General features: G+C 41.6%; 1 protein-coding gene across 1 annotated transcript; it reads left to right on the top strand.

Moving 5' to 3' along the window:
- Positions 1 to 15678: 15678 nt before the first annotated feature.
- LOC116811702 (eukaryotic peptide chain release factor GTP-binding subunit ERF3B) lies at positions 15679 to 16853 on the top strand (the record flags this gene model as incomplete). Its single annotated transcript, XM_032756979.2, has 1 exon — positions 15679 to 16853. A coding segment is annotated over exon 1 (990 nt), but the record flags the coding sequence as incomplete, so codon positions are not given.

Consider the following 16853-nt stretch of genomic DNA (forward strand, 5'->3'; position numbering starts at 1 on the left):
CACTGCACTCCAGCCTGGGCAACAGGGCGAGACTCCATCTCAAAAAAAAAAAAAGTAATTGATTAATTAATTAACTCTGCCAATCTGTGCCTTTAATTGGTGTATTTAGGCAATTTACATTTAAAGTAAATATTGATATGGTAGGGCCTCAGTCTGCCATTTTATTATTTGTTTTCTGTTCCCTGTGTTTCTCATTCCTGTGTTTCTTTGTTTGCATTTGTTTGGTCTAGTTGAATATGTTTTAAAATTCAATTTTCGCTCTTCTGCAATACTTTTGAGCATATCGCTTTGTATATTTTTTTGAACACACTTGTTCTTAAATTTTTGTGGATACGTAGTAGGTGTATTTATGTATGGGTTACATGAGATATTTTGATACAGGCATGCAAAACATAGTAATCACATCAGAGTTAATGGGATATCCATCACATCAAGCATTTATCCGTTATGTTACAAACAATTCAATTATACTGTTTTACTGATTTTTAAATGTACAATTAAATCATTTTTGACTATTTCACCCTGTTATGCTCACCTTGTACCTTTTTTTAGTGGTTGCTCTAGGTTTTACAATATACATATGTAACCACCATCTTTGTTATTTAAAGATTTGGCATGAAGTGTTTGCATAACCTTACTTATGAAGTTTGCATAATCTTACTTATGTTAATATGGTTAGGAGTTAGGCTTTGTTTAAAGTTTGCTGTAGCACTAGGATTCAAAGGCTACAATTTCCTCCAGTGTAGTTGTTTTTGTATCCTGTTTTCACTATGGGCTTCTCTAAGTATTCCTTCTCTGAGAGAGTTTTCTATGTTGCAGTTCTTTCAGCTATAATTTAATATTGTTTTACTGATGCCTTGTTATGTTGGAAAGATGTGGGGGAAAGAGGGCATTCTGTAATATCCCATTTAAATCTTAGTGGCTTTAGTGAGCCTATTTCTCTGGCTTCTGTTTTTGTTTTTTCTTTTCTTTTCTTCTTTTTTGAGATAGGATCTCATTCTGTCATCCAGGCTGGAGTGCAGTGGCGTGATCACAGTTCACTGCAGCCTCAACCTCCTGGACCGAAGTGATCCTCCCACCCCAGCTTCCCAAGGAGAGTAGCTGAGACTACAGGCGTGTGCCATCATGCCCAGCTAATTCTTTTGTATTTTTTTGTAGAGACAGGCTTTCACTACGTTGCCCAGGCTGGTCTCAGACTCCTGGCCTTAAGTGATCCTCCTGCCTCAGCCTCCCAAAGTGCTAGGATTACAGGCATGAGCCACCACACCTGGCCCACAACTGTCTTCTGGTATATTTTCATTCACTCCTTAGGTGAGAATGTAAAGCTAGAGGCCATTAGAGTAAGAATATCCTCTCCCATGGCTCTGCACAAGGCTCTGTAAAGTGTTCCCCACGAACACTTAGCCTTTATTATGGAGAAGGTGTTACTGGAAAGGGATCCCAATCCAGACCACAAGAGAAGGTTCTTGTATCTCACGCAAGAAAGAATTAGGGGACAGTCTATATAGTAAAGTGAAAGCAAGTTTATTTAAAAAGTAAAGAAGTCTGGGCACAGTGGTTCACACCTGTAATCCCAGCACTTTGGGAGGCTGAGGTGGGTGGATCACTTGAGGTCAGGAGTTCAAGACCAGCCTGGCCAACATGGCAAAACCCCATCCCCATTAAAAATACAAAAAAAATAGCCGGGCGTGGTGGCAGGCGCCTGTAATCCCAGTTATTTGAGAGGCTGAGACAGGAGAATCACTTGAACCCAGGAGGTGGACATTGCAGTGAGCTTAGAAGGCACCACTGCACTCCAGCCTGGTGACAGAACGAGACTCTCTCTCAAAACAAACAAACAAACCATAAAGAAATAAAAGAATGGCTACTCCAAAGGCAGAGCAGCCCCAAGGGCTGCGGGTTGCCAATTTTTATGGCTATTTCTTGATTACATGGTAAACAAGAGGTGGATTATTCATGGCTCCCCCTTTCAGACCATATAGGGTAACTTCCTGAAGTTGTAAACCGTTATGGCACTGGTGGGAGTGTAGCAGTGAGGACAACCGGAGGTCACTCTCATCACCATCTTGGTTTTGGTGGGTTTTAGCTGGCTTCTTTACTGCAACCTGTTTTATCAGCAAGGTCTTTAAGACCTATATCTTGTGCTGACCTCTATCTCATCCTGTGACTAAGAATGCCTTAACTTACTGGGAATGCAGCCCAGGAGGTCTCAGCCTGTTTTTACCCAGCCCTTATTCAACCAAAATTGCTTTGTTTCAAATGCCTGGGATAAAGGCTCTGGGCATATTCCAGAATGACTGTTCTTTCCTGTCAAAACCATAAAGGAATCATTCTGAAATCACTGTCAGAACCTGGTGGGATTCCTAGTGGTAAGACCATGATAGTGTGGATCCTGCATCTCCAAGAATGCAACTCTCCAAAGTTAATTCACCCTCACACTAATCCACACTCAACCTCAAGCTATTTGTCAAAATTACAGTTTAAATTTTCTACCAGCTATGGTTCAACCAGTTTCTGTTCCTGTTAAGTACATCTTAGCTGTGATCTACTTAGCTGAGATCTACTTAGCTGAGATCTACTTAGCTGTGACTCTCTGGATTCACCTGCTTCTCAAATTTCAGAGTAGTGTTTTGTCCTGATAACTCAGTTGTCTGCGAGACCTAGAAAAGTTATTGATTTTTAATTTTGTCCAATTTTATTCTGTTTGAAGGATGAGTGTGACAAATTCCAAGCACATTCCATGTCAGAATAGCTCCCTGGTTCCTCAGCAATACTTCAGTATTGTCTTTAGCTCCCAAATACTTATTCTCTCTTTCTGAAGCTCTGGTGATTCAAATGTTAGACGTTTTGTTTTAATCTCACAGTTCTGTTCATTTTTGTTTACTTGTTTTTCCCTGTTTTCAGATTGAGTATATCCTATTAATCTGTACTAATGTACAGATTAATGTACATGAGTACAGTATGCTGCATTACTGTACATGAGTACAGTACTTATATACAGATTAATAGGATATACTCAATCTAAAAACAGGGAAAAATAAGATATAATCAGGTTCACTGATTATATCTTCCATCATCTCCATTCTACTCTAGAGCCTGTCCAGCAAGTTTTTTATTTTGTTTATCATATTTTTTAGTTTTATAATTTCCATTTGGTCCTTTTCTATAATTTCTATAACTTGCCAGGGATTTTCTTGTTTTCATTTATTTCACAGTAATCCATACTTACTTCTTCAAGTAATTTTACATTGGCTACTCTAAAATCTTTGTGTGATACTCCCAAAATTTGACTCATTTCTGTTGGTGTCAGTTGATTGACTTTTCTCGTTTGAGTTGTGACTTCCCAGTTCTAGATATGATGAATGATTTTTTTATTGTGTCCTGTATATTGCAAAGAGATCCTTAATCCTTTCATAGCTTCTACTTTTGCATGAAGTTGCTCTGTTAAGGTTTGGCCTGTTGGTTCTGGCATATTTTCCTGGGCTGTAGTTCCATTGGCATTTAGTTTAATGAGCCTTTTCAATGCATTTCTGGGCTTCATTGTTTTACTAGCCCCACTTGAGTTCCCGATGAATTGCTATGGGAGCTGCCTATAGGGGCAGAAGGTGCTTTCCTGGGCCACCCAGTGTCATCATGTAGGAGGTGTGGGATTCAGGATCCATAGAATATAGAATATTTCCCTGGTCTCTTTTTCAGTCATCTAGTACCACTGGCCTTCCTAATCAGTATCGACCAGTTTCCCCAGGAGAGGGAAGTATGTACCTGGGCCATCTGCTGCTGCTGGTTGGAGGGCCAGGAGCTACAGACCTGGCTTTCTTCTACTGGGGGAAGCGTTGGATATCTCTCTTCCACTGGGGGAAGCATTGGATATCTCTCTTCCACTGGGGGAAGCGTTGGGAGATTCTGCAACTGGTTCACCTTCTGTTGCAGAATAGATGTCTGGAAAATGCCAGGTCTAGTTGCTTTCTGCCATTGGGTGGAAGGGCCACAGATACCTGGCCTGGGTCTTCTGCTGCCAAGTCTATTGATACAGACAGGAGGCAAAGAAATACTGGGTAGAAGATGGCAGTTCCCCAGCAAAGGCCCCACCCTCAAGCCTGGGAACCGCAGCCCTAAATGAGAACAGTTATCCCTGTTTTCCCGCCCGAATGTTGCTTTTTCCAAAACCACCCTTGCCCGCCATGCCCCCCATCCTGTACTCATTAAAACCCCAAACTCCACTGGCAGAAGAGCAGAGCAGTGCAGCAGAGAAGGAGAGAAGAGAACAAGCGGCCGAATGTCTAGAGAAGAGGCAACTGAGCATCACAGACTACAATAGATGTGGCTTGACTTCAGATGGCAGGACTTTGGGGAGGAGCCCGGCCAGAGATGGCCAGGCTTCAGGGAAGATCACCTTCTCAGCCCCCCTTCAGCTGAGAGCCACTTCCACCGCTTAATAAAGTCTCCACGTTCACCTTCCTTGAAGTCCCTGTGTCCTAATTCTTCCTGGACACTGTAGAAAAACCCGGGTACCAAGAGGGCAGGGTGTAACAGACTGTCACCCTGACTCCCCACTGAGCTGGTTAACATTTAGCCATCCACAGACGGCAACTGCTAAAAGATCATTAATTGTAACACACCCCTAGTCACTGCCATGGGGCCAGGGCTCAAAAGTGCTCACCCCAGCCTGGCACCCGCTTGCCTATGTGCTCTCCCCCCTACTACAAGAGGTTTGAGCTTGGAGGCAGAGCAAAATGAGCCACCCCACCCCCACACCCCATCACAAGGCCCAGAAGGGGGTCAGGAGGGAACTGTCCGGTCTTACTATGTCTAGATGGTTCTTTTCCCTTGGATGAAGACTAGGGAGACAATGGCCTTGGATTACTTTCTGCCACTGAAGGGAGGGCCCAGAGGAAATGAGGCCTGTTGGCACCACCTTTGCATGTAGAACGACCCACCTGTAATCAGCCTGTGAAGGTCACTGGGTGAGTTGGCCCTCAGGATTAGCTGTAGCTGCAGGGAAATAAGACATGCTGTTTCCTTCATTTTGGGATGCAGAGTGGGTTATCCTGCCCACCAGGCCATGAATACCTGTTGCAACTGCTGCTGATTGGTTGATTAACTGAATATTTATTTTTTTGAAATAGAAAAATTTATGCATGGGCCATTTTCACATCCAGTCACGACTGTGATGAAATAACTTGTTACGATCCTACTCACCACAGGGAAAAAGTAAAAAAGCTCGATGAAAGAAAAAAATGGGCCAGGTGTGGTGGCTCGCACCTGTCATCCCAGCACTTTGGGAGGCCAAGGCGGGAAGATCATTTGAGGTCAGGAGTTCGAGACCAGCCTGGCCAACATGGTGAAACCCTGTCTCTACTAAAAATACAAAAAATCAACCGGGCGTGGTGGCAGGCACCTGTAATCCCAGCTACTCCAGAGGCTGGGCTTAGATGGCACCTCTGTGCTCCAACCTGGGTGACAGAAAGAGGCTCTGTCTCTAAAAAAATAAAAAGAAAAGAAAAGAAAATATTACTTGAAGGCATCAGAGAACTTATTTTGTGTCCAGGACATCAGAGTGGAAGAATCTGGAGGTTAGGGAAACTCTCTGAGGGGAATTCAACAATCTTGTGCTGCTTTTTCCCTCAGATAATTCGCTGAACCCCAAACTGCCTGTGTGAGAGGACATCATTCTATATGCAAAACATTAGCTAAGAGGTAGAGAAGACATCAGCTCTTCAGGAAACTCACGGGGCTATGGAAACAAAACTTAGAGTTCAGACAACCAAACTTGTTAATATTTGAGAAGTCAAGATCTCAGGAAAAAGAAAAGCAGACAAAAGTGAGACCAATATGGGGTGGTTTTCTTCCTAGAGGCATTTGTCCACACTTAAGCTACAGAAAACATGTGACTAAGAAGCTCAGCAGACAGCACTTAAAAGTCTCAACAGATTTCTCAGAAGTCCCCAGGCATCAGAGAACTTATTTTGTGTCCAGGACATCCCCTTTGACCTTCCCCATGATATGACACAGTATAAAAGCCCTCACCAGAAGCCAAGCAGATTCCAGCACCATGCCCCTTGAGCTTCCCAGCCTGCAGAACCATGAGCTAAGTAAGCCTCTTTTCTTTATAAATTACCCAGTCTCAGATATTCTGCTATACAGAATGGACTAAAACATCAATCAAATGGATACACTGAAACATGGAGAAATGAAAATTTTAAACCTGAAACTAAGAACTCAATATTTGAGTTTAACTGAGTACTGGAAACAGAAGAATAGAAGGAGAGAGAAAGGCCAAACAGAAATCACACATATGTGTAAAGTTCGTTCCTGAGACATCATAGATACACCACCTGCATAGAAGGGGCAAGGACAAATAATGGTGAACATGGTAGCTAATACCTATGGCAACTAATACCAACACCAGCACTGTGTGATGGACACTGTCTGGACTCCATTATCCAGAGACAGAATACAGGTGTCACATATGTTCAAATCATTACATGAAGTATGCCTCACACTGTGCTGAGCAAACAATAGACCTCTTTCCCTTCCTCTGTTGATGTGTCCTGTGGTGATTTTGGGAATCTTCAGAAGTGGTTATGACCAGTGGCACAGGGAAAAAGTAATATCCCATGAAGTCACCAATCAGAATGCTGAGTAAACCACGTGGCCCCTCCTATTTGAGCTCCTAGTCCCTCATACATAACATGGATATAATGCCAAATTCTTGCTTTGCAGAACTGTTGTGAGTACTGAAGAATGTAGCAGGTTAAAAAAAAAGTTGCCTGAACACAGTATGTGGCTCAATTACTGTGAATTTATTCCCTTCAGTCCATATTCAATCCTTGCCCCTGACTGTGTTTTTGATTCTAGGAGTTCTACTCCTCTCTCACTGGCTTTGTTGATTGCTGACCCAATAGCCTTCCCACCAATATCAGGTGGTAAAAACACTGATTTTGTTCAAGGAAGCAATGTGTCCAATCCTGGGGGGCCCCCTTAAGATTCTTCTAATCATGGATATCACAATCCCCTTTGTCCAATGATGGGTTTCAACCTCCCTTGCAGCTAGTAGTGGATATGGGACCCAGTTCTGCCCAGTGAGGTGTACAGGGAATGTCTGGGAGGCTTCTGTAGAAAAAGACTGTTTCTTAAAAAGGACAGATGTGAAAGAAGAGAATGGTGATACTTGGAATGTAACAGAGATGCCTGGAGCCATGCTATGACAAGCATGAAATCGTAGAGTCAACTTGTTGAAAATGGTGAAGCAGTATGGAAGCCTTGATGTTTTGTGGGTCTCTGAGCAGCTGAATCAGGACACGTGTACTTTCAGCCTTCTTATCACAGAAATTAATGAGGCCCTGTTGATCACTGGCTTTAAACTTTAGTTTAAACTTATTTGAAGATAGTTTTAGAAATACTAATGCTCTGGCCCCATATCCAGAAACTCTGATTTCAGCAGTCTATATTGTGACGGCTTTGGACATTTTAAAAAAACATTCTGTTTTAAACGCTGTCAAGCAGACACATGACAAGCTATTATGTGATAAAGAACCTACATATAGATCACACTCCACTTCAACAGTCATAAACTCTTGGTCAATCTTATTCATCTACACCCACTAACTTCCCCCACCCCTCCAGCTTAGCTTCAGGGAAATTCCAGACATCCTATCAGTTAACCCATATATACTGCTGAATATATCTGTCAGAGAAAAAGACAACTTAAAAACACTACTTAAAAATGTAACGTATGCCATTATCATGCCTAAACAATAATGAAGAAGTGCCGAATATCTTCAATATTCATTCACAGATAATATTTCCCTTATTGTGTCATAAATGCTAATTTTTTCCTTTGAGTTTTTCAACTCCAGACCCCATTTAGTCTCACGTGTTGTAATTGGTTGTTATGTCTGTTAACCTTTGGTAAAATCCACTCTCTCCCTCTCTTTCTTTTGAGAAATGAGTCCTTTATTCTATAATGTCTCCCACGTGCTGGGTTTTGCTGATTTCTTTTTATTGACATTGTTTAACACACTCCTGTTTCCTGTCTTTCCAGTAAATTCAGAGTTAGATCTAGAGTCTCCATCATATTTAGCTTGATATTTTAGCAAAAGTACCTCAGAGGCAGAGTTGCATAAATCCATCAGGGGACACATACTGAATGGTTGTCTGTCCTTCGCAATGGGAGCAGATATTGGTGGTCATTGCCTAGATCACTTGTGTCATTTGAGGCTTACTATGAAGATTCTTTACTTCTGTCTATCCTTCTTTGTTAGACAGAAATCTTCTCTGATAAGAAACTTCTCTCATCCCCTACTTGGTAATCAAGTATTACAGTTTATATGCCAAACACAGTTAATTGTTTCCATTTTTGCCTCTGTTTACCCAGTTTCAAAATAATGAATTTATTCCCTAGCATCTAATATTTTTTAGATATTTTTCTTTATTTTTAATTGCCTATTAAAAATTGTATTGTGTACAACATGTTGTTTTAATTTTGTATTCATTGTGGAATGGCTAAATTGGGCTAATTAACATATGAATTACCTCACTACTTATCATTTTTTTGTGGTGAAAATACTTATAAGCGATTGTCTCTTTTTTTTGTTGTTTTGTTTTGTTTTTGTTTTTTTTTTGAGATGGAGTCTTGCTCTGTCACCCAGGCTGGAGTGCAGTGGCGCGACCTCAGCTCACTGCAACCTCTGCCTCCTGGGTTCAAGTGTTTCTCCTGCCTCAGCCTCCTGAGTAGCTGGGATTACAGGTGCACACTGCCATGCCGGCTAATTTTTGTATTTTTAGTAGAGACAGGGTTTCACTATGTTAGCCAGGCTTGTCTTGAACTCCTGACCTCGTGATCTGCCCACCTTGGCCTCCCAAAGTGTTGGGATTACAGGCGTGAGCCACCACGCCCAGCCATAATCTATTCTCTTAGCAATTTTCAAGACCTAGAATTTTATGATGGAGGAAATGATATTTTCCTTTAGAGCTAACTATGCACTCAAAATGTAATTGTATTTGAATGCATGTCAGTTATTATTTTTATTGACACTAAAATTTTCCCTACATGATGCAAACTTCCCATCTGAATCTGCCTACTAGAACACAGGGGCAGTCACAAAGCAGGTGCTTAGTATATGTGTGTTCAAAGTATATCAAATGACTTAGTGAGGTATGTTGACATCATACTTGATTGTTTTATTATAACATTACTGTTCTGGTCCTTCCACCAGATGTTTAAAACTGACATTACCACTTTGCTGTCTTTGGCATTATTCAAGTATTACTGCATTTGGAGACAGAAAAACTAAGACTCACTCTCCTTTACTGGATCTTCCCACTTATTAGGGAACAAGTGACCTCCACTAGGCTCATAGATTTGATTATCTTTTGGCTTGCAAAATTCATTTTTTCACATTACCATTAATTATCATTCACGCTGTTTGCTCTATGCTAGTCTATGCAGTCATCTGCTATTGCTCTACTTCCCAGAGACTTGTACAGCTCAGATTAGCTTGTTCCCTAACATACTTCCTCTTTACTGTAGTACCAGAGCTCCTATGGTTGTAGTTTGTCAATATATCACCAAGTTCCTCTTCTCTGCTTCTTAATCTCTATGTTTTTTATTTTCCATTATGGGTGTGCATTTTGAGGACTAATGAGTGTTTAGGCCTTGGCCACATCAAAGAATGTTTTGTGACCAGCCTTTTTTTTCCTCAAACCTCAATTTTTTATTCCTAACATGGATCTAGGAGCTTGCTCTCCTGTGTTATTGTATGCAAATTCTGGGATGTGTAAGACATATATGCACATGTTTACTTGGTGACTTAGTCCATTAGTACTACTATAACAAAATACCTGAGACCACATAATTTATAAAGAGCAAAAATTTGTTTTTCACAGTTCTGGAAGCTGAAAGTCCAAGATCAAGTGTGGGCATTGCAAGAATTGGGGACTGCCTCAGAATGGATAATATGGTTTGGCTCTGTGTCCCCACCCATATCTCATCTTGAATTATAATAATCTCCGTGTATCACGGGAGGGACCCAGTAGGAGGTAATTGAATCATGGGGGTGGGATCTTCCCATGCTCTTCTCGTGATGGTGAATAAATCTCATAAGATCTGATGGTTTTATAAAGGGCACTTTCCCTACACATGCTGTTTCTCTTGCCTGCCACCATGTAAGACGTGTCTTGCTTTCCCTTCACCTTCTGCCATAATTGTGAGGCCTCCCCAGCCATGTAGAACTGTGAGTCAATTAAACTTCTTTCCTTTATAAATTACCCAGTTTTGGGCATGTCTTTATTAGCAGCATGAGAACAGAGTAATACAATGGAGATACATTTTTCCCTTTTAACCTCAAACTTGAGCTGTATTGGGGTAAGATATTCTCATGCTTGGATATCAGACATTTCAGCCCTAGCTAAGATTTCTGTCCCATACTTTCCTGTGGTAGTGGTAGGTACTGGTATTTGAAAATGATAAAGTTTCTTAAGTGACATATAATTCCCATCTCTGTGGTTCTTTGTAGTTTCCACACATCCTTGCATCTAGCACCCCAGGGCCATACCTATGAATGTGGGTTCACCTCTTAGATCAGAAAATTGAGGCAGATAGTGGTTAAGAAAATTAAACAAAAGACAAGATTATATATGGTAAGTCTTGCATTTGAACCCCAGCCATGTGACACTTGTACAAGTCAGTGTTTGGTTGTTGTTAACAGAATGTACTCTGTTAATTAGCACAGGGACTAACATGGGGAGTTAGGGGTTTATAAATACTGTACTTCTAGAGTTTGGAGAAACGGGTTGTTTTTTTTTTTTTTCCCCGACCTCTCAGAATAATTACCACAATCTTACAGCACAATTGACTCTCAAGTAGGGCTGCCGCCTCTTTCACAGTTGAAGAGTTGGGGAATCAGGAGGCTTCCACTGCAACTGTAGGTTCTTGGCCTACAGTACCTTAGTTGACCTCCTGGAAACAGGAAACTCCACCAGAACTGTTGGCCCAAGGGAGATATTTTTCCCAGCTAGGTCTATACCTCCATGTTATGGTTGCCTTACCTCACATTTCTCTACACTTAGATTGGCTTTAAGTGGAATCTGTCTAAGGTGCATCAGATTGACAGAAGGTAAAACGCATTTGGAATCCCAGCAGCAAAACTCTAGGAAATGGAGGCTTAAGCTTTCTAGCCTTTTCAGTACAGAGAAGCTTATTTGTAAATGGGGCTGGAACATACCCCAAAAGAACCAATATAAGGCACAGTGTTCTTAACTCTATGTTCACTAGCTCCTCAATATTTTTCTGTTCTCCTCCTTTCAGCCTACCATACACCACTGTTACCTAAACCTGGATGAAACTTAAGACTCTGCTTGTGCCCCAAGTTGCTCAATGATGCTAGATGTAAGAAGGGGAAAGAGAGGAATCTCAAAACCTAAAGATATTATGTTCTCCAGTCTAGTGTTGTTTTGGTTTACCTAAATTCTTTAAAAAATAATTTTATTACTCCCAAATCAGCCACCTCTCCCATACCATAAGGGCCTATTGTAAATCTTCCCCTATTCACCATTTTTCTTATTTCAGTCTTCCTTCACAATTTCCAATCTCCTACTTCAGGAGAGAAACACAAATCCTCATGAAAGAACTACAGTGAATTATCCTTTCTCTCTTAAATTTATTATATTTCCATTCTTTCCAGATAATCTAAGATTTTACCTTCTTCCTCTATTTGTGATTTAACCCTGCCAAATCTCCCTATTCCTTTCTTTATATATATATATAATAGATGTTACAAGCCAGTGTGGTCTTAGAATCATATTGTCTGTGTTTGAACTCCAAGTCCGCTATTTACTAGCTATGCGACGTTGAGTAATCCCTGGCCTCTCTGAATGTTATTTTCTCATCTGTAAAACAGAGTGATAAGATTACCTTCTTCAAAGGATGATAGGTAAAATTAAATGAGAGAATCCATATAAAATAATTGAAATATGATCTACGCTTAGGAAGCACTCAATAAAAGTGACTATCAGATAGATACAATTCAACTATGAAATACAGGCAGAGAATAGAGAGAGCATTTATGCAAAGAAAAAATCTGTTTATTTTAAATCATATTGATGGTGGTGGTACTGAGACTACTATATGTGTAGGTGGGATAAATCAAATGAACAATTATTTTATTTTCTAATTCTATCTATCTTTCCATGTTATCATTGAGAACCAGTATTCCTGGCTTGGCAAACATTTGTATAATTGGCCCGGTACATCTTGTCAAACCATATAATAAATAAACCATCAAGGACTACTAGCATAGTCTCAAAAGTGTTCAGAACTCAACCAGAAGAGGCACTGGCAAATGATCATCAATAAGTATAGTAAGTAAAATTTATCAAAATGCCTCAAACCTATGTAAATCCAATAATTCACAATTATCCCTTTTAAAATCCTTGTCATGTGTGTAGGATTCTAGGGAACCAACTCATTATTTTTTAAAACTCCTAAATAACACGAAAGAATCAAGCACTTTTCTTGCATTTCCTTTGCAATCTATATCTGAAAGTAACAAAACTGTTGAAGGTAAATATTTTGGAACAGCACTCCAGTTAATAAAAAAAGAAAGAATGACAGAAGTGCAATATCACAATTTTGCAACCTCTAATGATATGTCTCTACACAAGTATCAATAATTGTGGCTAACTATAAAAAGAGTCACAACCCGACCTCATGTGCGTCTTGATGGAAATAATCAAAATTCCCTCGAAGTATTCTTGTCAAAAAATTGCACCTGAATCTGATCAAGCTCATAGATTTAATTATTGATAAGCAGGAAATACAGAAAACAAAGGAATATTCTAAACTCTACCATAGAGATACAGTCAGCAAAGCTGAGAATGTAAAAAACACACAAAAAAAAACAAACAAAAAAAACCCCTCTACTAGTCACATCATCCACTTTCCTCAATAAATAAATGATATGAAAAAGGGGAAGATAGGTTGGGTATCCAGAGATAAAAAAGACTTAAAAGAAATATCAAAAAAGCAGGCCAAATTGAACTGTAGTGTCTGAGTATACACATTTGTGTAATAAAACTATACAGAAAATCGTATAGGTTATTACCATAAATGTCACAATAGCAGTTACACTGAGAGGTGGAGGAAGTCGTTTGTGATTGAACAGGGCACAAGGAAGCCTTCTGGGCTGGCTAGCAAATTTCTCTTGACTTGGATGGTTGTTACAAGTGTGTTTCCTTTCTCATAAGTCAATAATCTATAATTTTTAATGTGACTTTCTGTGTTTGTGCTATATTTTACAATAAAAAAGATTTTTAAAGGAGGAAAAAGATTGAATTAAGCAATGGTTGGATATCACCTACACTCCTTTTTAAATTTTCCTCTTTGGTGAGGAAAATTCTCTCATTTACTGATGAACTCTTAGGCAGAAAGACTGGAGACAAGCATCCCATCACACAAACCAAAAGATTTTTGTCCAAGGCCAATCTCTCTGGATACAATCTGGTCAGTGCTTCTCTCTCTTGTGTTGAACTGCCTCCCCTCGAACCTCAGGAATGATGGATTATGAGGACATTCACAGACTATTTCTGATTTCTCCTTTATGGTTCTAACAGTGAAGTATCCTCTGTTCTCTGAGATATCACTAAGTAGCAGTCATGCCAATATGCTCATGACCAATGCATTCGACCCAGGTGAAGGAAAAATCCTAGATGTCTCCTGCTTCCTTGCATGAATTACCTTATGTGAACACGGCTGCCAAAACCTTGACAGGTTCTCCCAGAAATGTCCATTCTAGGTTCACACAATGTCCAAAAAGGCTCCAGTACTTGTGTGGAGGGTCTCTCTGCACATTCTACCTCTCAGTTCTTCCTGTTTATTGTGAATAGGTGTGCACATTCTCTTTATGTCACCGTAAATAATTAATCCATAACCGGAGGCAAAAAGAATGAAGCTGTGGAAACAGTACAGAGCTAGTATAATAGTGGCAGCCCCAGAGTGAAAACATCAAGGGTCCAAGTCTGTCTTTTTTCCCACCCCTAAAGTCTGGAGAACACAATTCTCAAGTTATAATCAGGTACTTGGTTTTATAATATTGTGCTTTGTTGTTGGATTTATTTAATATCCAACTATGAGGCCGGGCGTGGTGGCTCATGCCTGTAATCCCAGCACTTTGGGAGGCCGAGGCAGGTGGATCACCTGAGGTCAGGAGTTCAAGACCAGTCTGGCCAACATGGTGAAACCCTGTCTCTACTAAAAATATATATTTAAAAAAATTAGCTGAGCTTGGTGGCGGACGCCTGTAATCCCAGCTACTCAGGAAGCTGAGGCAGGAGAATTGCTTGAACCCAGGAGGCAGAGGTTGCAGTGAGCTGAGATCATGCCACTGCACTCCAGCCTGGGCAACAAAAGTGAAACTTTGTCTCAAAATAAAAAAATAAATCCAACTATGTGACACCATCTTGTACTAAGCAGATTGTTTGGACTGAATAGTCTTTCTAGGTATGTCACAAAACCTGAATTCATAAAAGGAAAAGGTGACAGATTTGAGTACATGAAGACTAAAAACAGATTCAGAGGAATAAGTTTGTATTTTCTATGTCAGTTTGCACTAAATTAACTTACAAACAAGGTCGCTGAGGCTTTGGCTCAACTGTTAACACTTTCTGAGAGTGAGATTCTTTTGATTAGGGTCTTAAGGTCTTTGTTCATCTCAGAAGTCCTAATTGGTTTAATTAGGCTGACACCTACAGCCCTGTCTCATTACCATAAACTATAGAGGGGTTCAACATGACACTGATTGTTTCTTAGAGCAAAGCCAGTGCAGTGAGTAGGATTCCAGGCCCCCCGGAATGAAGCAGGAAAACCCAAGGCCTGTGGACGCAGGATGTACTAGGGAGGTGCTGGGGAGTAGTGCAGATAAACCCGGAATACAGCTGGTTGGTAAAACAAGAGTGATCTGAGTCCTGTGCTTGTCTACGTGATCCACCATTGAATGGCAGGCCAGCCATTGTGCAGGCATCTGCATATGAAGTGACTAGAAGCTTCACTCGAACAAGGATCTCTTTGGAAATTCTCTCCCCTCAGACAGCCAGGGTGCTTAACATGAAAAGAAGTTGTAACCCTATCCTTAAACTATAGAAGCCATCAGCAGAAGTTGCAGGCTTATGGGGGCCCACTGGAAAGGGAAAATCAAAAGGCCTCTGGATTTCAAATTAATGAGTGATCTAAAGTTGCATTTCCTAAGTTCGGCTACAGACTCATATATTTCATGAGTCCCTCCGTACCCATTCCTTGCCTCTCCCTTCAGTTGCTGGGTTTCTGAATTTCTGTATGGTTAACCCTTATCCTGCCTCCCATTTGTTCAATAGGAATGTTCACTTTTACTTGAATCTTTTAGTAGAATTGTATATCATGTGTTCCTGTCTAGGTTTAATCATCAGATTGTGGTCAAATTGCTCTGCCAGATCGTGTGAACAAAAAAGTGAATGAGAATTTTCGTTTTAAAAAATAGTACTTTTGGACTTAACCCCTAGCTAAGAAGAAGTAACGAAGCCAAGCGTACGGATGGCAGCGAGGGGTCAATCCACGCCCGGCGTTGGGTCGGGGGTGGAGGAGTCGGAAGTGGTTGGGGTTTGGGGGAGGAGATCCGCTCACACACAAGAGGAGAGTGTTGAGCCGCCATATCTGCTGCTGCCGCCGCAGTTGCGAATGCAGCATCGGCGCTTAGCTGCTCCGCGGTGCCGCTAAGGTTCGTGTCGCTACCCCTTGGCCCTTCGCTCTTGCTGCCTTAACCCCGCCGGCGGAGCCCGCTCTTTCTGGCCTGTTGAGCCCGCTCCCTCACTGCCACACAGCAAGTTCTGAGACCATGGATTCGGGCAGCAGCAGCAGCGACTCGGCGCCCGATTGCTGGGACCAGGTGGACATGGAAGCCCTGGGGTCAGCCCCGAGCGGGGATGGAGTCTCTTCTGCGGTGGCCGAGGCCCAGCGCGAGCCCCTCAGCTCGGCCTTCAGCCGTCAGCTCAACGTCAACGCCAAGCCCTTCGTGCCTAACGTACACGCCGCGGAGTTCGTGCCGTCCTTCCTGCGGGGCCCGACTCACCCGCCCACCCTCCCGGCCGGCTCCGGCAGCAACGATGGAACCTGCACCGGCGCTGGACACCCTCAAGGTAAAAGGATGGGACGGGGGGCACCTGTGGAACCTTCCCGAGAGGAACCGTTAGTGTCGCTTGAAGGTTCCAATTCAGCCGTTACCATGGAACTTTCAGAACCTGTTGTAGAAAATGGAGAGGTGGAAATGGCCCTAGAAGAATCCTGGGAGCACAGTAAAGAAGTAAGTGAAGCCGAGCCTGGGGGTGGTTCCTCGGGAGATTCAGGGCCCCCAGAAGAAAGTGGCCAGGAAATGATGGAGGAAAAAGAGGAAATAAGAAAATCCAAATCTGTGATCGTACCCTCAGGTGCACCTAAGAAAGAACACGTAAATGTAGTATTCATTGGCCATGTAGACGCTGGCAAGTCAACCATCGGAGGACAGATAATGTTTTTGACTGGAATGGTTGACAAAAGAACACTGGAGAAATATGAAAGAGAAGCTAAGGAAAAAAACAGAGAAACCTGGTATTTGTCCTGGGCCTTAGATACAAATCAGGAGGAACGAGACAAAGGTAAAACAGTCGAAGTGGGTCGTGCCTATTTTGAAACAGAAAGGAAACATTTCACAATTTTAGATGCCCCTGGCCACAAGAGTTTTGTCCCAAATATGATTGGTGGTGCTTCTCAAGCTGATTTGGCTGTGCTGGTCATCTCTGCCAGGAAAGGAGAGTTTGAAACTGGATTTGAAAAAGGTGGACAGACAAGA

The sequence above is a fragment of the Hylobates moloch genome, unplaced genomic scaffold, assembly GCF_009828535.3.
Source record: "Hylobates moloch isolate HMO894 unplaced genomic scaffold, HMol_V3 SCAFFOLD_7, whole genome shotgun sequence".
Lineage (NCBI taxonomy): Eukaryota > Metazoa > Chordata > Mammalia > Primates > Hylobatidae > Hylobates > Hylobates moloch.